The sequence below is a fragment of the Peromyscus leucopus genome, chromosome 23 (genome assembly GCF_004664715.2).
Source record: "Peromyscus leucopus breed LL Stock chromosome 23, UCI_PerLeu_2.1, whole genome shotgun sequence".
Classification (NCBI taxonomy): Eukaryota; Metazoa; Chordata; class Mammalia; order Rodentia; family Cricetidae; genus Peromyscus; species Peromyscus leucopus.
Window position 1 is genome coordinate 5,819,552 of NC_051082.1, and position 22,872 is coordinate 5,842,423.

At 48.9% G+C, this 22,872-nt stretch overlaps 2 protein-coding genes across 2 annotated transcripts; one reads left to right on the forward strand and one right to left on the reverse strand.

Annotated features, from left to right (window-relative positions):
* Positions 1 to 548: 548 nt before the first annotated feature.
* Positions 549 to 16,520, forward strand: Coq5 (coenzyme Q5, methyltransferase). The gene is made up of 7 exons (XM_028854761.2): positions 549 to 793; positions 3,502 to 3,651; positions 4,006 to 4,227; positions 8,451 to 8,557; positions 14,204 to 14,292; positions 15,268 to 15,379; positions 15,459 to 16,520. Exons 1-7 carry the CDS (start codon positions 589 to 591, stop codon positions 15,558 to 15,560), a joined length of 987 nt encoding a protein of 328 aa, XP_028710594.1. The 5' UTR covers positions 549 to 588; the 3' UTR covers positions 15,561 to 16,520.
* Positions 16,521 to 18,502: 1,982 nt separating this feature from the next.
* Dynll1 (dynein light chain LC8-type 1) lies at positions 18,503 to 20,842 on the reverse strand. The gene is made up of 3 exons (XM_028854762.2): positions 20,725 to 20,842; positions 20,423 to 20,560; positions 18,503 to 18,839 (listed from the first exon to the last, which is right to left on the reverse strand). Exons 2-3 carry the CDS (start codon positions 20,552 to 20,554, stop codon positions 18,702 to 18,704), a joined length of 270 nt encoding a protein of 89 aa, XP_028710595.1. The 5' UTR covers positions 20,555 to 20,560; positions 20,725 to 20,842; the 3' UTR covers positions 18,503 to 18,701.
* Positions 20,843 to 22,872: the final 2,030 nt, after the last annotated feature.

Sequence of the window (22,872 nt, forward strand, 5' to 3'; positions counted from 1 at the left end):
ACCGGCACCCAGATCAGTAGGCTCACCTACAACTACAGCGCCAAAAAGATATTGGATGCCTCTGGGCTCCCCAGTAACATGCACTCAAAAAAAAAAAAAAAAAAAAAAAAAAAAAAAAAAAAAAAAACTGTCGTAGACACACAGGCGCGCGCGCGCGCGCACACACACACACACACACACACACACACACACACACACACACACACAAAACTTTTTTTGATCACGTAATCTTGGTCTTTTAACTACAACATGCCAGATTCTGCACCAGAAAAACCCAAGTTGCAGGACTTGGTAGAGCACTCTAGCACTCGGAGGACCGGGGTACTGGTTGGCAGGATGGAAATAAGGCCACCGAAACACAACTAGGGTCTCACTCCGAGCTCTCCTCGATTCCTGGCGAATTCTAAATTCTGTTAGGGGAGCACAGGAAAGGCTTTCGGGTTTTCAAATCCTTAAACCAAGCATGACGCCTTCGCCACAGGCGTTTTTCCGGGCGCGTTCCCCGAATTCTGTCTCCTGCCGGCACCCGTGCCCCGGCCGGTGACGCAGCCCGACGTGCGCTCCGCCCGCGGTCGCCGGGATATCGAGATGGCGGCCCCCAGGAGCTGCGGTCTGTGGCGCTCCTGCTGCCGCGGGTGGTCGCGGGCGGCGGCGGGAGGCTGCGGGCTGCCCCGGTTTCATCGGTCCCGGCCCGGAGCCACGCTGAGTGCGCGGTCCTTGTCCCAGGAGAAGCGGGCCGCGGAGACGCACTTCGGGTTCGAGACTGTGTCGGAGGAGGAGAAAGGCGGCAAAGGTGACCGGCCGGGCCGGAGGGCGGATGGAGGGGCCTGGCAGTCATCGAGTCGGGTTCCTCTACCCGCCTAGGGGTGGATCTGATGTCCTGTTAGCCCTGGGAGTGTTAGTCCTTACATTCATTCCTGCAGTCCTGACTTCCGAGGAGCACCCACCTCCCAGACTCAGCTTCTCACTCTTAAAGTCTGAACTGGGGACGCAGGCATTTGCAACGCTACACCTCGCTACACGCCCTCTTCTTTTGTTTCTCTTTTGACTCCCTGTGTCTCTCTGGGTAACCTTGATTGCCCTTGATGTGTGCAGCCCAGGCTGGCCTCGAACTCACAGAGACGCACCTGCCTCTGCCTCCTGAGTGCTGGGATGAAAGGCGTGCGCCGCAGCAGCCTTAACTCTCACCGACTTCGAGGTTGCCCCTCCGCCAGGCGCCGTGTAGACGTTCTCACTCCCCCCCCCCCATGTCTCACTTCAGTTTCCCACGAGTGACTGTTGTTAATCCCTCTCTTGGGAAACAGAGTTAAGGTTAAGCAAGAACTTGCACGATTTGAAGAGGTAGTCAGGGGCTGGGCATGTAGCTCAGTGGGTAGGGTGCTTTTTGCCCCTCACTCCCTTAGCCCATTTGTGTGTGGTGGTGTACGCTTGGGATCCCAGCACTTGGGAGATGGATGCAGGAGGATTAGAAGTTCAAGGTGGTTCTCTACTACACCTCGAATTTGAAGCCAGCTTCAGATAGTGAGAGCCTGTCTCTGCAGAGACAGATATAAAATTGCTAATGAGTGGGAGAACTACCACTCCAACACAGTTTCTTACTAAGGGGATGACACCATCCCCTCCCCTTTAAAAAATACACACCCACAGAGCCGGCAGTGGTGGCGCAGGCCTTTAAACCCAGCACTCGGGAGGCAGAGCCAGGCGGATCTCTGTGAGTTTGAGGCCAGCCTGGTCTACAGGGTGAGAGCCAGGACAGACACCAAAACTACACAGAGAAACCGTCTCGAAAAAAACAAACAAACAAAACGAAAACATAGCCAAAAAGTTACCAGGAGCAATTTGAACACTGTTCCCTTGTCATAAAGCTTACAGTAGGGATTAAGTGTGTTTCCTGTGACTTGGCAAATTGCCATTAACCCCATTCTAAACTTTTTGTTAGGGGATGGAGAGGCGGCTTGGTCAGCTTCTGGCCCTTGTGCTTTCAACATCATGAAATATCTCTAAGGACTCCTTTAATGGAAGTTATGAAAAACTCTTATCACATTTGTATTGATTGTGTGTGTGAATATCTGTGGGCTCGGTGGAGGTCAGAGGACACCTTGGAGGAATCAGTTCTCTCCTTTGCCGTATGGGTCCTGGGGCTCAAACTCACACCTTCAGGCTTGGAGGCAGGTGCTCCACCCACCCAGCCACCTCCCTGGCCCCGTGATTTTATTTCCTGCCACTTCTGCTCTGAAACATCTGAACCTGGTTGGCCTCACCTTGGTTAGAAAGTTTGCCCTCACAAGCTCCCTCTGCTGTGTGTCTGGAGGCTCTGGGCCCCAGCAGCGTGGGCCCCCACAGTCACCTCTTCTGCTTGGGACTGCACTGCACGCTTGCATTCTCACTCCGCTCCCCCCACTGTCCCTTTCCACTTGTGCGATGCACTCTTCTGTAGCTGAAAGTTTTTCTGCGTCCCGCCTGGCCCACAGTCAGGACAAATCTCTCACCCACCGGTCCCGCCGCCACTCCAACCCAAATAAACACACACAGGCTAATTTTTTTTTTTTTCAGAGCTGAGGACCGAACCCAGGGCCTTGCGCTTGCTAGGCAAGCACTGTACCACTGAGCTAAATCCCCACCCCAAATATTATTTTTAAACTATGGCCATGGCAGGCCTCTTGTTATCTAGTTCTTATATCTGAAATTAACCTATTTTTATTAATCTGTAAGTTGCCACATGGCCGCGGCTTACTGGTCTGCTGGCATGTTGTTGCTTTGGTGGCAGCTGGCGTCTGCTTTTTCCTCCCCTTTCTCTTCCTGTCTGTTTGGATTTCCCACCTGCCTCTAAGCTGCCTTGCCGTAGGCCAAACGGCTTTATTTACCACCCAGTCAGAGCAACATATTTTCACAGCATACAGAAGGACATTCCCCCATCACTCTCCCTTGTTGCTATTGTTGTTTGCTTTTTGTCTTTTGGGGTGCTGGGATTCAAATCTGCTCACTGATCTGAACCTCATTCCTCTGGTATCTTCGATTAACCCATCCATGATGACACACATCAGCCTGCAGTCTATAAAGTAGATGACATAACTGGTCACTGATCATGACATACACCTCTTATTTTCATCGTGAGTCATGGAAAGAAAACCACCTGAAGCTTGTGTTTCACGCGCATACTCACAGTTAACCCAACACCCTGTTTGAACGGTGATCTTGGACATTAGGAAAGAGGTTGGCTTCTCCTGTACACCTTTAAGCATTTGATGCAGGGTGGTGTTGGGGTCTGGAGAAGTCACTCAGTGGTAGGGTCCCACCTGTCATGTGCAAGGCCCTAGATTCCATCCCCAGCACCACGAGAGGGGAAACATAGTGTTAAGGTGCATTTCGGGTGTCAAGCGTTGTGGCGTAGCATCACCTTGTAAGACAGGCACTTTCAAGAGAGAAAGCCTCCCTTTGTCTTTTCATTTAGATTTCCCCCCTACTAACCCTGTTGATGACAGTGTGTCTGTCCCACCCCAGTCTACCAGGTGTTTGAGAGTGTAGCCAAGAAGTATGACGTGATGAATGACATGATGAGTCTCGGCATCCATCGTGCTTGGAAAGATTTGCTGCTCAAGAAAATGCACCCATTGCCTGGGACCCAGCTGCTGGATGTGGCTGGCGGCACAGGTAACGCCCTGCTTGGTGTCCTTGGGGAAGGCTGAGTGTTAGACCCGTCTGCTGTGGGAGTCGGCTGCCTCTCGGGCTGATGGTGGTGACTGAAGGATCAGTTTAACTTCTGAGAAAGGGCAGGCATGCATCTATAATCCCAGCCCAGGAGACCATAGGTGGAGGATCCGGAGTTGAAGGCCAGCCTCGACAGTGTAGATACGTCCTTTTGGGGGTGGGAGTGGGAACCGGTTTCTACTGAAAGGAGCAGAAGCATCCTTCCACGACCACATCCCTCTGTGCATCTGCTCTTGGGGCTTGGGGTACTGTCTGTCTGGTTTCATTTGTATCTTTCCTTCTCTTGGCTTCCCGCAGGTGACATTGCGTTCCGGTTCCTTAGGTATGTTCAGGCTCAGCATCAGAGGAAACGGAAGAGGCAGTTACGGGCTCAGCAAAATTTATCCTGGGAAGAAATTGCCAAAAAGTACCAGCATGAAGAGGATCCCTTGGGTGGTTCGCTTGTCATAGTCTGTGACATCAACAGGGAGATGCTAAAGGTTGGACAGCAGAAAGCCCTGGACCAAGGACACACGGCGGGTGAGTCCCTCAGCAGCCCCCGGCATTGTTTGCATGTTTACAGAGGAAGGTGATGCACTCGATGTTCCAGTCAGCGGGAGCTGAAGGTGCTTATGTGGCTGAGCACAGCTCATACATAGGTGTTGCTCCAGAATTGGAGCCACAGGCTAAGCTTGATGAACAGTGGCCCAAAGTGCTTAAGGATCTTTTTTTGTTGCAATTTTTTTTTAATTTGTACAGTTTTTTTGTTTTTGTTTTTGTGGTTTTTTTTTTTTTTTTTTTTTTTTGAGACAGGGTTTCTCTTTGTAGTTCTGCTGCCTGTCCTGGATCTCACTCTGTAGACCAGGATGGCCTCGAACTCTCAGAGATGCGCCTGGCTCTGCCTCCCGAGTGCTGGGGTTAAAGGCGTTCGCCACTGCGCCCGGCTGTTTGTACAGTTTTTAAATCCGCACAGATTGCCTCTGCAGCATGTGGGTGTCTGGTGCCTACAGAAAGCAGGAGAGGGCATCAGATCTAGAGCTGGAGTTACAGGTGGTTGTGAGCCAGCTAGGTGCTGGGACTCAAACCCAGGTCCCCTGGAGGAGCAGCCAGTGCTCTCAACTGCTGAGCCATCTTCCTAGCCATTGTTACCTTTTAAAATGATGGTTTTTATTTAATCAGGGCTGGGAGTATTATGCTGGTGCCATAGCACTCCTGTGGAGGTCAGAAGACAACTTGTGGGGGTTGGTTCTCTCCTTCCACCATGGAATCTTGGGAATTGAACTCATGTCATTGGGTCTGGCAGCAAGCCCCTTCACCCACTGAGCCATTTCACTGACCCTAGAAGTCTCCTTTAAGTTGTTGGTTTTGTTGTTTTGTTTTGAGACAGGGTCTTAACTATATATAGTCTTGGCTAGCCTGGAACTAACTCTGTAGCCCAGGCTGGCCTTGAATTCATAGCAGGAGCTTCTTTTTTTTTTTTTTTTTTTTTTTTTTCCCTTTTATTTTATTTTACAATACCATTCAGTTCTACATATCAGCCACGGGTTCCTCTGTTCTCCCCCCTCCCACCCCCTCCCCTTCCCCGCAGCCCACCCCCTATTCCCACCTCCTCCAGGGCAAAGCCTCCCCAGAAAGATAGCTCAGCACACAAGAGCCCTGTCTGTTCTTCCAAAGGACCAGAGTTCAAGTCCCAGCGCCCTCAAGGAGCTTCTTAAGTCACACAATTTCTCTCTCTCCCTCTGTCTCTCTCTCTCTCTCTAAATGCCTTTTTCAGCACTGGAGATTAAAGCCAGGTTCTTTCACATGCTCACTATGCTGCCACTGATTTTACCTCTGGCCACTGAATGTTTCAAAACACTTGCCCCAGCCAAGCATGATGGCACATACTTTTAATCCCAGAACTTGGGAGGCAGAACCAGGTAGATCTTCGTGAGAACTCTATATAGTGAGTCCCCAGCCAGTCCAGGCCACATAGTGAAACCGTCTCAAACAACAACAACAACAACAAAAGTTTACCCTGAATACAGTGCAGGCAGCCAGAGAGACGAGGGCCTATCACAAAAAGTCCTCTGTCAACGCTCTGGGCAATATCAGCATTTCTCTGCTTCCCTCGCCCACTATGAATGTCTGGTTATTTTAGGCCAATTATTCTCCTCCTCCTCCTCCTCCTCCTCACACACCAAGAAGGAGCTGCCTAGACGCACCGCAGCCCACTTGGCCTTGACGATGAAGGACTCCTTTGTTAGCTGTCCACACTGGTCAGAAGGCAGACTCTAGACAAAGGCACTGTGTGTCTTACTCCTGCTGACAGATGTATTTCCCTTGTCTGGTGCTTGGCCGTAAAGAATGGAGAACAGTGAAACCGTGGGCAATGTAGTGTGGCTATGAACCTGTCCGGGAATCCGTTGTTGTCTGAGACATGACCCAGGCTAGCAGTCAGGGCTGGCCTTGAGCCCCTGGTAGTCCTACCTCTACCTGCCTGATTATGCAGTGGAAAGCCAGCCACTGAGAGCGGATTGTTCGTGCAGTGGGTTCCCAGCATCCAAACGGCAGCTGACAGCTGCTAAAACTCTAGTTCCAGGGGCCCCAGCACCCTCTTCTGACCTCTGTGGGCTCTTGTTCATATGTGGTGCGCTTACACACACTCAGGTACACTCATACACATGTACATAAAAACAAACAAACAACAACAAAAAAAAAACCCTTTGAGCTAGATGGTTGGAATCTGTCCTTTGTTAACATTATTCCACATATAGTCAATTAGACATAAACTCTAAAAAGGTTTCCAATCTGAGTGGTGGTGCACGCCTAAATCCCAGTACTCCGGAGGCAGAGGCAGCCGGATCTCTGTGAGTTCGAGGCCAGCCTGGTCTACAGAGCGAGATCCAGGACAGCCAGGGCTACACAGAGAAACTCTGTCTTGAAACCTCCTCGCCCAAAAAAAAAAAGGTTTGAATGGCCAAGAGGTTGGTTTTATAAAGAGATAAAGACTAGAGAAAGCAGATGGGAGAGTCACAAGCCGATGGGCTGTTTCAGAGTTGCCGTCTCTGTAGATGAGTCCAGAAGAGCAGTGAGTGGTTAACCGCGGAACCTTCCCAGTTGTTCCTTTCTTCTTGTAGGGTTAAAGTCGGAGGAGCTGTGCTAGTCCTCAGGTCTCACAGTGGGTCATTTTCCATGTGGATGTAGGAACTTGAGCACGAGAATTTCATTGTGAGTTTCAGTCTGGTCTATTGGACCTAGCATAGGAGCGTAGTCCAAAATAGTAGCTTCCCGTGAAGTTTATTTGACAGTGTTGGGTTTTTTTTGTTTGTTTTTTTTTTAACATAAATTCACGTATTTCGTGTGCCTGTATGTGTGTTCACAAGTGTGTTTTTGTGTGCCTGTATGTGTGTGCACAAGCGTGTTTTGTGGAAGTCAAAGAACAGTTCGGAGAAGTGATTTCTCCTTCCACCCTCTTGTTTCCAAGAATCAGACTCAGGTGTCAGTCTTGGTGACAGCACCTTTTCCACAGAGCTGCCTTGCTGGTCCTTAATGAATTATGTTAGATGCAAATCAGTGTCCTTCAGAACATGGCTACCCTGATGAGTTCTGAACAGAGTCAGGCCAATGATTCAGGCCTGCAATCCCAGATATTTGGGAAGCTGAGGCAAGAGAATCAAAAATTCCAGGCCAGCCTGGGCCTGAGTGAGTCATTCCTGCTCAGGCTTGGGCAGTTTAAATTCATCCCAAAATGAAAAGTTAAAAGAAAGCTGGAGCCAGGCAGTTGTGGCAGGTGGGTCTTTGTGATTTCGAGGCCAGCCTAGTCCATGTAGTGAGTTCCAGGACAGCCAGGGCTCCTCAGAGATGCCCTGTCTTGAAAACCATTAAAAAATGAATAAAACCTATGAAACACCTGGCTGGAAAACAATTGCTTTAGGGTAAACGTGTAGCTCAGGGCAGCATTCGCCTAGCACACAGAGTGCCCGGGCTGTGATCTCAGCCCTGAAACAGAGAGATGCTAGCGGTGCCTGTCCAGCGAAGGCAGCCGGAGTACAGTGAGAAGGCAGCTATGTGACGTCTTCTGACACCAAATCCGGAGGCCCCACACACCAAATGTAGCAAGCTTCCTTGGACCTCCAGCCCCCAGATCAAGACATGGAGACTTCCTATCAATTCTGAATGCTCAGCCTTATCTTATGGTTGTCCCACTGGTTCTTATAACTTAGTTTAACCTGTTTCTCTTCATCTATGTTTTGCCTCAGTGCATTTTACCTTTCTTTGATTCTGTATGTCCTACTCTGTGCCTGGCTGACTGGCTGGCCCTGGGTGTCTCCCTCTCTTTCTCCCTCATTTTCTCTCTTCTCTTCTCCCTCCTACATGTTCTCTCTGCCCGCCAGCCCCACCTATCCCTCTCCTGCCTAGCTATTGGCCATTCAGCTTTTTATTAGACCAATCAGGAGCCTTAGGTAGGCAAAGCAACACATCTTTACATCCTTAAACAAATGCAGCCTAAACAAATGTAACACACCTTCACACAGTTAAAGTAATATTCCACAACAGCCAAACAGTTCTCGATTCTCTCACTTCAGTTCTGACATTTCCCAGACTTTGCATCATGGGCTCTGTGCCACTGGACCATCACCACCTCCACAAGCCACACACATTGATGCCTAGGGTACTCACTCTCTTACTTGGCTTACTACAGAATCCTCAGATTCACTACTTCTCTGGTGCATGGGAAACAGCTACCTAGACTTATACCCAGAACTGGTTTTGTCTTCCAGGACTTGCATGGGTACTGGGAGATGCTGAAGAACTGCCCTTTGATGATGACAAATTTGATGTGTACACCATTGCTTTTGGGATCCGGAATGTCACACACATTGACCGGGTATGATTACCTGCATGCTCGGGATACACATGACTTTCAGGATAGCAGTTCCCCTGGAGTGGACCTACCCCAAGTGAGGACAGGGAAGATCCTTTTCTAGGTCCAGTACTTAAGAGGAGTGACTATTTAAGCTTAGAGTTTTCTTCTTCCTCTTCCTCCTCCTCCTTAATGTATTTATTTGTGTGCTGTGTGTTGGGGGGGGGGTGTATGTCTCGAATATTATTATGGTCCAGCCTTAATAATCTTCTTCCCAGGGGCCCAAAAGAGAAGCTACAACGGCGCAAATTATTTTTGGGAAATGAATCTAAGTACACTGAGCTCTTTGTCCATTTCCTTTATTCCTCTAGGATAAAATCCTGTCTACACAGCTTCAGTTCTGTTCTCGTGCCCAGCTCCTCTCTTGCCTCCTCTCTACCTTTATCTGCTGTCCCCTCTGAGTTCTATCTTAATTCTCCTATCCTAGTTCTGCCCCATCTTGGTCTTTCTCATCTTTCATTTCATTCTTCTAGTTCTCCAGTTAAAATCCTCCCCAGTCCCTGAGGTTTGCAGTTGTACACCCATGCAATAGCAATGCTCTAGCCAAAGCAAGGTCACCAGGCTTGAAGTCTTACAGGGTCATAAAGGCAGACAAGAGTTTTCCTCCAGCAGTGACCATCAGGCTTTCTTTTACAACCCAAAAGGGGAGTGGTTAAGGGAGGAGGTCAACTAAGAGCTAAAATTGGTTAATGTATCAGAAAAAGGGAATTTACGTGTTCACACTACATTCCTAGAGGTGGTTACGTAAATGTTAGGAGTCTGTAATGTTAGTATAAATAGCACTAAGGCTGTATAAGAAAGGAGGGTCTGGCCGGGCGGTGGTGGCGCACGCCTTTATTCCCAGCACTCGGGAGGCAGAGGCAGGCGGATCTCTGTGAGTTCGAGGCCAGCCTGGTCTACCAAGTGAGTTCCAGGAGAGGCGCAAAGCTACACAAGAGAAACCCTGTCTCGAAAAACCAAAAAAAAAAAAAAAAAGAAAGGAGGGTCTGAGCTTAATTTACCTTAATTGAGATTGTTTGGCTTTGGATGCTTGATAGGTATTTCAGATAAAATATACTGTTAGGAGATCTTGGAAGCATACATAGTATACAAGGAAATCATTGTAGGAATTAGCTAATACAAAGCTAAAATATCACCAAGACTTCTTAAGCCATGGCTTGACCTTAGGAAAAGTCCTTGACCTTTCCAAGTAGTAGCTTTCATGATATAGTAGCCAAACTCTGTTACATTTTCCTGTGGGTGGCAGCAGTGTGTGGTGTGTGTATGCTGGTGTGCCGGCCCTGGGAAGCATAGATTTCACGTAGGTGCTGAGGATCTGAACTCAGGTCCTCTTACTTCCAGAGCAAGTGCTCTTACCCACTGAGCTATCTCCATATATATTTCTTGATTGGTGTGTGTGTGTGTGTGTGTGTGTGTGTGTGTGTGTGTGTGTGTGTGTGTGTTGTGAGTTTATGTGCACCATGTGCATGCAAGTGCCCTTGGAGGCCAGAGAGTGTTGGATCTTCTGGAGCTGGAGTTATAGGAAGTTAGAAGCCACCTCATGTGGGTGCTGGGAACTTGAACTTGGGTCCTCTGTGTGAGCAGTAAGTGCTCTTAGCCACAGAGCCATCTCTCCAGCCCCAGGACTTTCTTGTAAGTTGCCATAAGTGTGCACATATGAACATGCATGTGGACAGCAGAGAACCACAGACCAGCTCATGGTTGCTCAGGTTGGCACTTACATTCTCTTAGTGGTTGGACCTGCTGTGGCATTTCCTGTTTCCTCTTGTGAAGCTGTGTGTGTTTGCAGGTCAGAGGCGTGGTCAGATATAGAAAGGGGCACTTGGATGCTGTACGGGCAGAAGGGAACATGGTTCCTGTACAGCAGGAAGAGACTGTTCATTTCTCAATAGGATTCAGCTCTTCACTTCCTCCTGAACATTCTGTCAAACCTTTAAAAACCATGTGCAAGGAACTGGCTTCCTTTCTGGGATGTGGGCCCATTGTCTGACTCCTCTACTTCTGGGTGAGGCTTTGTAGCGATTGCTCTGGTTTGAATCTAGTACTCCAAGAGACCTGAGGGTGACGCTGTTGAGAGGTGCTGTGGACCTTTAGGTGGGGCCTTGTGGGAACCCCATAGGTCAGTTGAGTGTGTGCATGCCTCCTGGCAGTGTGGGGGCCTTGACCTGTCTAGCATTTCTCTAAGCCTTCTCCCTCCCTCCTCTTCTCTCCCTGTCCTGTATTTATTTTTGTTTTTTCTCTCTCTCCCTCTCTATATCATTACTTGGAAACCATGATCAGAAGTGCAGAGTAAATGCACTTGCTACCAAACCTAACACACTGAGTTCAATCCGCAGGAAATAATGGCAGAAGACAGAATCAGCTCCTGCAAGTTGTTCTCTGCTGTCCACATGCATGTTCATATGTGCACACACACTGTATCTATAGGTGTAGGTATAGACATATACAGATATGTATATATACACATGTATGTGTGTGTGTAGTTTTTGTTTGTTTTCCTGAGACAAGGTTTCCATATGTAGTCCTGGCATAGAACTTAATATCTATGACTGACTGTGTAGACCAAGCTGCACTCAAATTCAGAGATCCCCCTGCCTCTGCCTCCCAAGTGCTGGGATTAAAGGTGTGCGCCACCACTGCACTCAGCTATATTTTTTTTTAATTGAAAAAAAAAAAAAACACTTCGTAGGTAGGTGTGGTAGTGTATGGCTATATTCGCAATACTCTGTAAAGGCAGGAGGATTGCTTTAAGTTTGAGGCCTATTCTACATAGAGAATTCCAGGCCATCAAGACCCGTGTAACAATATCCTGTCTTGAAAAAACAAAAATCCTCATTTTGAAGCAGTGTCTCCCTCTGTAATCCAGGCTGACCTAGAATTCACTCTGTAGCCCAGGCTGACCTAGAATTCACTCTGTAGCCCAGGCTGACCTAGAATTCACTCTGTAGCCCAGGCTGACCTAGAACTCACTCTGTAGCCCAGGCTGACCTAGAACTCACTCTGTAGCCCAGGCTGACCTAGAACTCACTCTGTAGCCCAGGCTGACCTAGAACTCACTCTGTAGCCCAGGCTGACCTAGAACTCACTCTGTAGCCCAGGCTGACCTAGAACTCACTCTGTAGCCCAGGCTGTCTTTGAACTTGCAGCAATCTTGCTTCAGTTTCCCAAATGCTAGAATTATAGACATGAGCTACACATCCAGTTTTTAAACAAACAAACAAAAAGACCCTCTCTCTAAAGACATAAATTAATCCTGTAAACAATTACTTTGCTGCTGTAGGGGGGAATTTTTCTGTCTTTCCCACATTCTGCACTGTTTCTGACACCAGTCATGTGGGGTTTTCCCATGCCACATAATCCTCTGCAAATAGCCACTGAGCGCCCTCCAGTTTAATTCTGATACTAGCTGCTTGGACTGTCACAGATTCCTCCAGGCTAAGGGCTCAGTCCACTAAAGTGCCCTCCGGTTCAGATAGAAATTTGTCACTGGCTGTAGACCAGAGGGTCTTTGCCATCTTCTTTGTGGGTTTGATCATTTGCTAGAATGTAGTTTCCTAAGCCAGCCATGCTGGCATCTGCAGTAGTCACAGGGCCTGGGAGGCTGAAGCTGCAGAGGTCTCAAGTTCCAGGCCAGTCTTGGCTGTAGAGCTAGAGCTTGTCTGTTGTTTTGTTTTCTGTGGGTTTGTTTTGGAGAAAAGGTCTCACTTTGTTACCCTGGCTGGCCTCAAACTCACTGTGTAGCTCACCCACTTTTGGTTGTAGAGTGGTAGGATTAAAGGCATGTGTCTCCTGGCCTGATAGGTCCTATTTACAATAACCAAGGCCAGGTATGTGGTTCCTGTATGAGACCTTGTCTAAAAAACAAAAGAAAAGCAGTCTTTCTTTGTTGCTTCTTGGCTTCAAGGCGATCTGCCATGTAGACCTATCCTGTGCATCTTCACAGGTGCCTCCATCCCAGCCTGGAACCTACCAGACTGTAAGCTAAACAAACCCTTCCCTACATTATTCTGCAGTTTGTTGTGGTGCTAGGCAGCCAGCACCGCTCTGTAGCTTGGTTTTTATGGCCATCCTGCATACATAAGCTATAAAAGGTTTATTATTTGCTCTGATTGAAACACGTTTTTGCCAGTTGTGGCTCCTGCCTGTGATCCAGCACTCAGGAGGCAGGAGAGGCATCATTACAAGTTCAAGGCCACAAGAGTCTATGTGATGAGTCCTTGTCCTATAGACAGGCCCAGTAACTGTATCTCACAAAAGCTTTTGAATAGGACCAGAGTTGGTTTTGTCAGTGAGAACCTCCTGCCCACACGAATCTCCCAGCCATCGGTGCCTCTTCTCCCACACAGTCCCCATTCCTTGTGTACGTTTGTAAAGATGTTTTGTGCCTTTAAGTGTGTCTGTTAGAGTCAGGTGTGGTTTCATATTCCTGTAACCCTGGTGCTTAGCAGGGGCTGGGGAGATGGCTCCCCTAGTAAAGTGCTCACTCCACGAGCAGGAGGAGCGGGCGGCGGCGGTGGCGCACTCTTTAATCCCAGCCCTCAGGAGGCAGAGGCAGGCGGAGCTCTGTGAGTTCGAGGCCAGCCTGGGCTACAGAGAAAGTTCCAGGGAAAAGGCCAGATGTGTACTGGGGTTGCAGCTAAATGGTAGAGAATTTATCTAACATGTGCAAGGCCCTGAGCTCAGTCTCCAGCCTTCTAAAGAAACACACACACACACACACACACACACACACACACACACACACACATACATCAGTGATTTTGTATGTGTCTGTGTTGCTTAAGATTGAACCCAGAGCTTTTATACATGCTTATTAGTAATCTCATTAAGTTAAGCTGGCCTTAAACTCACCCTGTAGCCCAGGCTGGCCTTGAACTTACAGTCCTTTGTGCAGTCTCCCAAGCAGCTGGGATTAGAGGCCTGGGTGACTAGTCTGGCTTATATGGTGATTTTCCTCCATGTTATCACTTAAAAGTCTTCTAGATGCATCACATTCTGTCCCATAGAAAATGATTTTCCTCCATGTTATCACTTAAAACTCTTCTAGATGCATCGCATTCTGTCCCATAGAAAATGAATTATCCACATACATGTCATTTTCTGTCAGATAGATTCCTTTAATTAAAATTGTTATGTTGGGGTGTGGAGGATGGTCAATGGCTGCTCTTCCTTCCAGAGGACCCAGGTTGCATTCCCAGTATCCACCTGGTAGCTCATACCTGTCTCTAAATTAGTTCCAGGAGATAGGATGCCCTCTTCTGGTCTCTGCAGGCACCAGGCACATAGTGATGCACACATGCAAGCACAGCACCCACACACGAAAGTTTCTAATCAAAATCATTACATAGAAGAGGTTATCCACTGTGGCTCTATCCCATAATTCTAAGCTCTATCTTCGTGGAGCTGTGCTGTCCGCCTGCATGAGCAACTTTCTCAGGTCATGAGCAGCAAATGCCTGTAACATGGGGTAGTTTCTGCATTGTGGCTCCTAAGGATATAAAAGGGGGTTTATGGGGAATGTTTACAGTGCTCATAGAAACTAACCCAGCCTCTGACCCTTGGAACTGGGGAGAGGTCTGCTGACGATCTTCTTCTCGCTCTTTTTCTCAGGCACTCCAAGAAGCCCATCGCGTCCTAAAGCCAGGAGGACGGTTTCTCTGTCTGGAGTTTAGCCAAGTGAATGATCCCCTCATATCCAGGTTAGCATTGGTAACAGGGCTTTATAAACTTGTCTAGCAAAGGTTCCCCACCCCAAAATAGATAGAAAACAGCAGTAAGCTACAGGCATCTGTGGAGGCATCCAAGGGCAGGGCTTGCAGAGGTCAGTGAGTCCTTAGTGCTCAGCAGACGCCCGGAGGCTGAGTTGAGTTAGCCAGCCCACATGGTTTATTTTGTTTGACTCATGTGTCATTTTAAGAAATGTAATAGCCAGGTGTGGTGGCTCACACCTGTAATCCCAGCACTCAGGAGGCTGAGGCAGGAGGATCTCTTTAAGTTCAACACTTGGTATATATAATGAGTTCCAGGACAGGCTAGTCTAGAGGATGAGGCTCTATCTCATACCCACCAGCCAGCCAAAAACTTAAAATCGGGAAATTTTACCTAAGGACCTGGATTTCCAGCTTTCTTGGGAAAATCAGATGCGTCACCAGCTTGGCAGAGCAGACTCCTCCACGCAGGCATCGAAGGCAGAGTTAACTGCCTCTGCTCCAGTGTTCTGCAGCTCTGTCATTCACTGCGGCCTCTTGGCCTTGCCTTTGCCCTACTTGCCTGTCTCAGACACTTGCTTGACCCTGTAGACAGCTGAGTCAGTGACTCCTGGCTTACGCGGTCCTACTTGCTATTAAGGGATGATCCAAGCACATTTTTGTAAAGTTTTTTTTTTTTTTTTTTTTTTAAGACAGGGTCTCACTCTGTAGCCCTGGCTGTCCTGGAACTCTATGTAGACCAGGCTAGCCTCAGACTCACAGAGATCTGCTTGCCTCTGCCTCCCGAGTGCTGAGATTAAAGGCGTGCACTACCATGCCTGGCTACAGGAAACATTCTTAACCACTGAGCCATCTCTCCTAACCCTCCACTTTTCCTTATTTTATTGGTGAAGAGGCCAGGGAATATGCCCAGGGATGCACACAAATCCTAATCTTTGCCTTTGTCCCTCTTTTTTTTTCCCCAAGGCTTTATGATCTGTACAGTTTCCAGGTCATCCCTGTCATTGGTGAGGTCATTGCAGGAGACTGGAAGTCCTATCAATACCTTGTGGAAAGTATTCGGAAGTTCCCAAATCAGGTACAGGGCTTTTGTAGCTTACAGCAGAGGCCCCGAGGCTGAAATCCAAGCATCCCATGTGCCTTTTCTTGTGTTTTAGGAAGAGTTCAAGGAGATGATTGAAGCTGCAGGCTTTCAGAAGGTGACCTACGAAAGCCTGACCTCAGGGATCGTGGCCATTCACTCTGGCTTTAAACTTTAGCTCCTTTCTGTTGTGCAGCACCAACAGTCATTTCTGCTGAGGCCTGGAACTGGAAGATGGACTTCCTGATGAGCCTGGCTGAGCATCTGCTTCCTCTTATGGCTGTCAAACCTTGGATTCATGATCTGCGTTGACCAGTCTCAAAAAGGCAGATACAAACCCTGCCATGTTTTGCAGCTCTCAGTAGTAGCTGCCCAGACCACTGAGGCCTTGTCCCAGAAATGTCTGGCCTGGCTTTGCTGAACTCCTGCTAACACTTGGCTGTGCGGTGTGGAGTCAGGCAAAACCAGCACTCCCCAGTTCTGAAGCTTCTTGGAGCTTCTCTATCACAGACGCCTTCCAGAGGGATAATGATCACTGGAAGCCGAGGATGGTTTGAACCAGCCCTTCAGACTAGAACTGAATCTAGGGCCAAAAGACCAGGTCCAAGTCAGAACGCTGACAATATGAGAACCGGGGGCTGAGGATGCAGCTCAGTGCAGAGCACATGCTTATGGACTGTTGAGGGCCTGGGTTTGGTTCTCATCACCAGCAGCAAACAAACAAAAGTAGAATGTTGTGAAGCAGTAAAGTTTACAGTTTGGGTGGTATCTGCTGCTCTTTCTTGGAGGAGGTGATACAGATGCAGTGTGTGTCATTGTGCTTTTATTAGTCCTCATCACCAAGACGCCATCCTCAGTGTCCGTCATCAAGAAAGCCACTGCTCAGCCTTGGCAAACAGAGCTTGTCAGAGTATATGTATACATGTTTATAATGAGAAGAAAGAGAGAGAGGAAAGGGAGTGGGGAAGGAAATGATAATAGGGTTGGTTCCCAGCACCCACATGATAGTTCACAACCATCTGTAACTCATGCCTGGGGAACCCAGTGCCCTCTTTTGACCTCTGTGGGCACTGTGCACACACGTACATGCAAGCAGTGATACACATAAGCAGTAAAATAAAGAATACATAAACTATGAGCCTTGAATGACCGCCTAAAACTGCAGTCTTGGCCCTCGGGTGGCAGGACTGCCAGCCAAGTCTGCATAGCCTCCAGGCCAGCTTGGGCTGCGTACTGAGTTCGTGCTTATCTCAAAAAATGTAACCAACAAACATTACTATGCATATAGGCTGCTCCTCCAGTATTCCAGAATGGGTCTAGGCAGAGTATGTCCTGTACAGTCCATTGTGATGCTAAGAGGCCAGCCTGGTCTACAAAGTGAGTTCCAGAACAGCCAGGGCTACAGAAAAACCCTGTCTTGAAAAACCAACCAAAGCAAGGCAACACCACCATAGTCAGGGCTATCTGAAAGGGCTGCAGATGTTGCTTTTGGGCCCAGCACACTAGGGGTCATTTATAGATTTCACAAGACCTCGACTGTCACTGAACAGCTTTCAGACAGCCAACTACAGATGTCTCAGAACAGCAGTAAAGAGCATCCTAGAAAATGCTAAACCTTAAAAACTGCATTTTGTTTTTCAGCCAGCTGGAGCCTACTGGCTTTTAAATTAACAGGAAGGAGCAGGCTCTAAGAGATACTCCATAAACCATCCAACCAATTTTATTTCTATAGCAACATGTTTTCTCACATCTGAACCTGAAAATGAAAGTTGAAAGCCACCAGCCTCTTGACAGAAAACGGGCCAGATCAAATTACCAGAACCCTCAATGTCCAGCCATGTTGTCTTGCATCAGCTCTAGGGACTGTTGCTGGAGACCGTCATCTGGTTGGATAAACTACGGCTTTGATGGCCAAATTCCTGGTGGGTTTCAAATAAAAATACAGCCAGGTAATAAAGAGGGAAAGGGACTCAGTTTATGGAAACATTTCCACCTGTTCAAACAGATACAAATCTCAACTACTCTAACTGTAGTCTCTCTCCTGCTCCAAAATACGCCCTTCTCTGCAGATAGTAGGGAACACATGCCAAATGTCACAAACACTGAAACAACCAGGAGGGATGTTGCACATCTGCAGCACCAGGCTTTGGCAGGTGGACAAGGAAGATTAGTTGGAGGTTGTCAGCTATATAGCGAGTTTGAGGCCAGCCTGGGCTTCGTAAGACAGTTACAAAAACCAACAGGCCTGCAAGATGAACTATGGAACAGACTTGCTGTCAAGTCTGGGTCTCAGAACCCACGTGGTAGAAAACCTGCCCAGTTGTCCTCTGCCCTGAACATGCATACCCACATGAACAATAAAGCAGCTTCACACTCCTCCAAACTGATAAAACAGTGTCTACCCAAATTCAGGTGTAGAGAAAAACTTTCCAAACTGTAACTGACCTGCTATTATCCACAAAGTGTCAGTTCAAATGTGCAAGTGTCTTGTGAAGCAGCTTTTTGGCTGCTGAAAAATCTGAGTGAGGCCGTCTTAAAAAATCTCAACATCTAAAGCAAAAGGCTTTTACCTCATGAAAATGGAAACAGGGAACCCTGTTGGGGTTCTTGTACTTCCCAAAGGTCAGTGTGGGTTGGTTCTCAGGCTGTAAGGGGTTGCTTTTGGTGACCAGACCCACAGCTTTAATTAGGCCCTTATGTGAAGCTTTGGTTCATTCACTGATTGATTTCTGAGCACAGCCAGTGAAAGCACAGCCTACAAGTCCTGAGACACTGGCTCACTCTAGTTCAGGCCCCCCTGGAACCTACAGTGCTCCTGCCTAAGCCTCCTGATTGCTAGGGTGACAGGGATAGGGCCTTAGACCTGTGGCTAATAGCCCAAATAATCTGGAGAAATGGATGTGGCCAGCTGAGCATTCCATCTCAAGGGCACTAAAATGTCTAATCCCACAAAACCGAGTCCTCAACCCTACAGTCATGGGATTTGTCAACTGGTAAGCTGCTTCAACCCTAACTTACTTGAACAAACTAACACACACATACACATCTCCAACAGATTTATTTTTAAAGGAATGGCCTAAGGGAGAAAAAAAAAGGGGTACAGAAGTATGGACTAGAAAATAAATACAAATGTAAGCTGTTTTACTAATTATTTTATAACCACAAACTCGTACAGAGGATGATGCCCTGTACAAAACACAACAGATTCAAACGAGGTGTTCCCTTAGCAAGGCTGAAGAGTCAGTCTCTGGTATTTGGAATTTAGGATGCAGTCCTTGTTTTTGGATGGATCACTGGGTGTTTGGCACAGTCCATGCTTTTAACCAGATTTGAACAGAAGAATGGCCACCTGACCCAGGTAGAAGTAGATGAAGTGTTTGGTTTCATGTGTCACATAACTACCGAAGTTCCGCCCCACAATGCAGTGCCAGGTGGGGTTGTACTTCTTGTCAAACTCCTGGGAAAGAATAAAACAAACAATTATAGTGGTACACCTGGAAAGTTAACTTTCTAGAAAAGCCAGAGCCATCAGGACCAGAGAGGACAAACACTGGCGTCTTCAACTGTTTTCACACTGGGGACTGAATCCAGGGCCTTGGGCGTGCTAGGCAAGTAAGTACTCCACTACTGAGCTGCTCACAACGCAGCAAATTCTTAGGATAAGAATGTTCCCTGACTAAGTCACCTACCTAGCACAGGACTGCAAACATGTTTGCAGTCTGAGGTGAGATGGGAACGGGAGCTGAGATCAAAGGCAGAGCAACATTTTCAAAGACATTTCTTTCAGTGATTGCACCTGACTTCTTGGGGGAGGGGAGTTCTGTTCTGGGTTTCTTGAGATGGGGTGTGTCCTGGAACTCCGTATGTAGACCAGTTTGGCCTCGATGCCAGAGAGATCTGCCTGCCTCTGCTGGGATTAAAGGCGTGCACCCCTGACTTCATATAGTCAATGGAGCTCGATGACATCAGCGCTTGTAGTTTATCAGGTTGTTCCTGATAACTATCCGACCATGCACCCCAAACCCAGGAAGACAGAATTCCCCCCCTCAGAAAGACGAAAGGATTTATGATTATCTAAATCAAGCTGGAATGAAAAATAAAATGCTGGCAGAAGACTGACAGCTAGCTTAACGGCCAGACTTTATCCTTTAAAATTGCTCTCCTCTCCGAATCCACTACCTGGTCTTAAAGATTAGCATCTGCTCCCTGCTTCCCCCGTCCCAGCGGGCAACCACAACTGGAAACGTTAATTTCTTCACTAGTTGGATGGGGGGCCAAAGAAGATGTACAATTCCCTAAGGCTCCTCATATATCTCACCCTGTACGCAGTATGAACACCGTCTATTAAGCAGAGTGTCTTTCCTCCCATCTAGACGCACACACTGCTGCATGTGTCAAAAAAAAAAAAAAAGGTATTCATTCCGTTCCATGGGAAGCCTTTCATCTTCCCATTCTCCACTGGAACCCTCCCACGGCTTCGTTTCCCAGTTTCCTCTCCTTCCAGCAAACACAGCTTGACAAGTTGGCAGTCTTGCCAGCTTTCTACAAACTGCCATTTACCGAGCGAGCCTCCACCCAAGCCCCCCAACCAGCCCTGCCGCCCACTTTCCCTGAACTGCCGACTCACAACTCCCGGCTGGAACGCTGGCAAAATCTCCTCCTAGCCCGGCTGGAAACACCCACGCAGCGCGCACCCCCCCACCCCACCTCAGCCCTCTCCAAACACCCAGATGGATCCCCGGCGCAGGAATCCTACAGTAGGGGGGAACTGCTCGCTGCTCCCTGATCTTGGAAACCGTTGCTAGGTGGCGCTTTCCCCCAAGGAGCCCGGGGTTTAAAAAAAAAAAAAAAAAAAAACAACTTCGGGCGTTGAGGGGGTCTGGTCTTCCCCAGGAGGAACGCGACATCCACTCGCGTCCTTTCTAGAACTGTCTACACCGAGCCGCCCCGGGGGCCACGGGAAAACTGCCGAGCGCCCGGGGACCGCGGGATCGGGGGTGGAGGCGGGGGGAGAGGACGTACGCGGTGCCGGGTCCTCACCTTCTTGATATGGGCCGCAATATCCTTCTCGATGTTGTACTTCTCCAACGCCTGGGTCGCGCACTCCACCGAGTCCTGTTGCATCTCTTCCGACATGTCTGCATTTTTGATCACCGCCTTCCGGTCGCACATGGTGGCCTGTGGGACGAGGCGCGCAGGAGAGCTAAGGAAGGGTCAGGGTGCGGGCCGCGCTGCCCGCCCGGCCGCCCCGCCGCCCGGCCCCTGAGGACGACGCCCCCCACCCGCGGCTCGCACCGCAGGCCCCGGTGCCCCGGGCGGGGAGGACCCGAGCCCCCTCTCACCGTGAAGCAGGGGCCAGCCGGCTGCTGCGAGCTCCTAGGGAAGGTGCTGGCGCCGCTCAGGCAGCTGACGAGAGCCGGTCGCTACCGAAGCCGTGGCGCATCTAAGGAGCCCCACGCCAGCCGCCGCCGCCTAATCCCGAGGCCCCGCCCTGCGCCCCGCGGCCCCGCCCCCGGCGCACGTCGCTATTGGCTGAGGGCGGCCAGCAGCCGCTCCCTATTGGCCCAGGGATTCAATGGTTCCTTCAGGATCTTTCTCCTGCATTTTGTTGCAGACCACAATGCACCGCGCTCGGCGTCGGTTGCCCGGGCGATGCGCCGCACGCGTGCAGGCCCACACACCCCGAAGGCGGAGCCGGGGGGTGGGGTGGGGGAGAGGCTGGTTCCCGGACCACCCAGCTGCCTGGAAGGCTGCGAGGGCGGGCCTGCAGGAGCCCACCGAGGTTAGCCCAGGGAATGTTCTAGTAGCCAGCCGCAGTTTCCAGAAGACGGGGAGTCGCCGCCCACTACCCCACCCCGCCCCCCGCCCGGGGTCAGCACACTTTTGACAAGTGGCCTCTGGCCTCGAAAGGTTCTGCAAAGCACTGGCAGGCCACTGAATCGGTTGCCCTAGGGGTCGTAGGGCTTGGCTTCAAGCTCTGCTGTCTCATTCCTGACCTTTGTGCGTGCGTGCGTGCGTGTCTGAGGGGGCCTTGGGCTTGCTTGAGAGGCAAGTGCGATGATCCTGTTTTCTTTCTTTTTTTTGGTTTTTCTGTTCGCGTCCTCCCCCACCTCACCCTAGCAGGGTCTCCCTAGGTAGCCCAGGCTGGCCTGAAATTCGCAGTTCTCCTGGCTTGGCCTCCCCGCGCTCCATCACACCAGGGTAAATTCCTAATTTTATAACCTGACACTACATGTTTATTTCTACAGCTACTGTAGTCCCTATGTGGCTGGGCCTGCCCTAGAAAACAGTATGCATGGTGATAGCCTCGGGATTGAAGGAGAGTTTCGGCACAGGTATCATCTCCAGGAGGTCGAGTCTGTCTGCCAGCTGCCGGGCAGTGCAGACATCAAGAGTTTGAATGTGGGTGGGTGTAGGGTGTGTACAGGTGAGGCTTCCTGCTCAGGTATGTTGTCCATTTGGGGGGAAATTTCTTGGTTGTGGATTTATTTCTAGAAAGGAAGAAGTATCTTAATGGACAAAAAAGTGATCCTCAAAGGTGTCTTCTCTGGCATAGGTACATTGATGACTAGTAGTACCTAAATAAGAGTAAATTGATAAATAAATAAATAAATAAGGTCCCTATAATAGGCTGATGGCAGAGCTCTTACCTAACATGCACCATATCCTGAGTTTGATACCCAGTGCCTCAAAAACAAAACAAAACAAAAAGGTAGTCAAAAACAAGGTGTTAGGGAGCAGAGTTGAATCCCAGCACTTTTGAAGCCTGTCTTGTTTCTATTTGTAGTGGGGGACTAAATATAAAAGGAAACCGCTTGGTAGGTGTGTGGGAGCACTAAATGTTCTTGTAGATTCTCAGCACAGTCACGTATGGCTTGTAGTGCTGAATGAATCCTACCAATCACTAGCGTTGAACCATCAAACCTTAAATACCTGTAAATATATTTTTGAAACTCCTTAAATAATTTTTGGGTTGTATAACTTCAAGCTGCCTGCTTACCTTTCTGCATTTTTTACAGTGTCTGTCATGTATGTAGCTCTGGGCCTCAAACCACAAAGATCCACTTGTCTCTGCCTCCAGAGTGCTGGGATTAAAGACAGTCAGCACCATACAGGGCTAACCTAGAACTCGTTTTCACTAAATTACCCAGAGGCACACCCCTCCAAAGAGAAAATGATGAGAGTAAGGAGGACTTCCTCACTTACAGTGTATGTCTGTCAGTCAAAGGCTTCTTCCAGCTCCCTCTTTGATCTTAGCTAAAAGGCCCACGAAGCCATTCCAGCTCCGTATGTCTAATGGCAGGATTGGGGACTTGAGGAATTAATATTGAGAAAGAAGTGGGTTTGTCAGATGAGACCGGAGACCAGTTGGTGTGTTTACTAGCTTTGGCCTCCCACTCAGAACCGTGGCTTTACTGACAACCCCAGAATCTGAGCTGCTCGGCTGATACATTCATGTTTTTCTCTGATCTGTGGCTCGGTCTTGTTTA

Coding starts and splice junctions, on each gene's coding strand:
- Coq5 (XM_028854761.2), top strand. CDS start 589: ATGGCGGCCCCCAGGAGCTGCGGTCTGTGGCGCTCCTGCTGCCGCGGG. Junction 794..3,501: donor GGAGGAGAAAGGCGGCAAAG/GTGACCGGCCGG, acceptor GTCCCACCCCAG/TCTACCAGGTGTTTGAGAGT. Junction 8,558..14,203: donor ATGTCACACACATTGACCGG/GTATGATTACCT, acceptor TCTTTTTCTCAG/GCACTCCAAGAAGCCCATCG.
- Dynll1 (XM_028854762.2), bottom strand. CDS start 20,554: ATGTGCGACCGGAAGGCGGTGATCAAAAATGCAGACATGTCGGAAGAG. Junction 18,840..20,422: donor TTGCGGCCCATATCAAGAAG/GTGAGGACCCGG, acceptor ATTCTTTCCCAG/GAGTTTGACAAGAAGTACAA.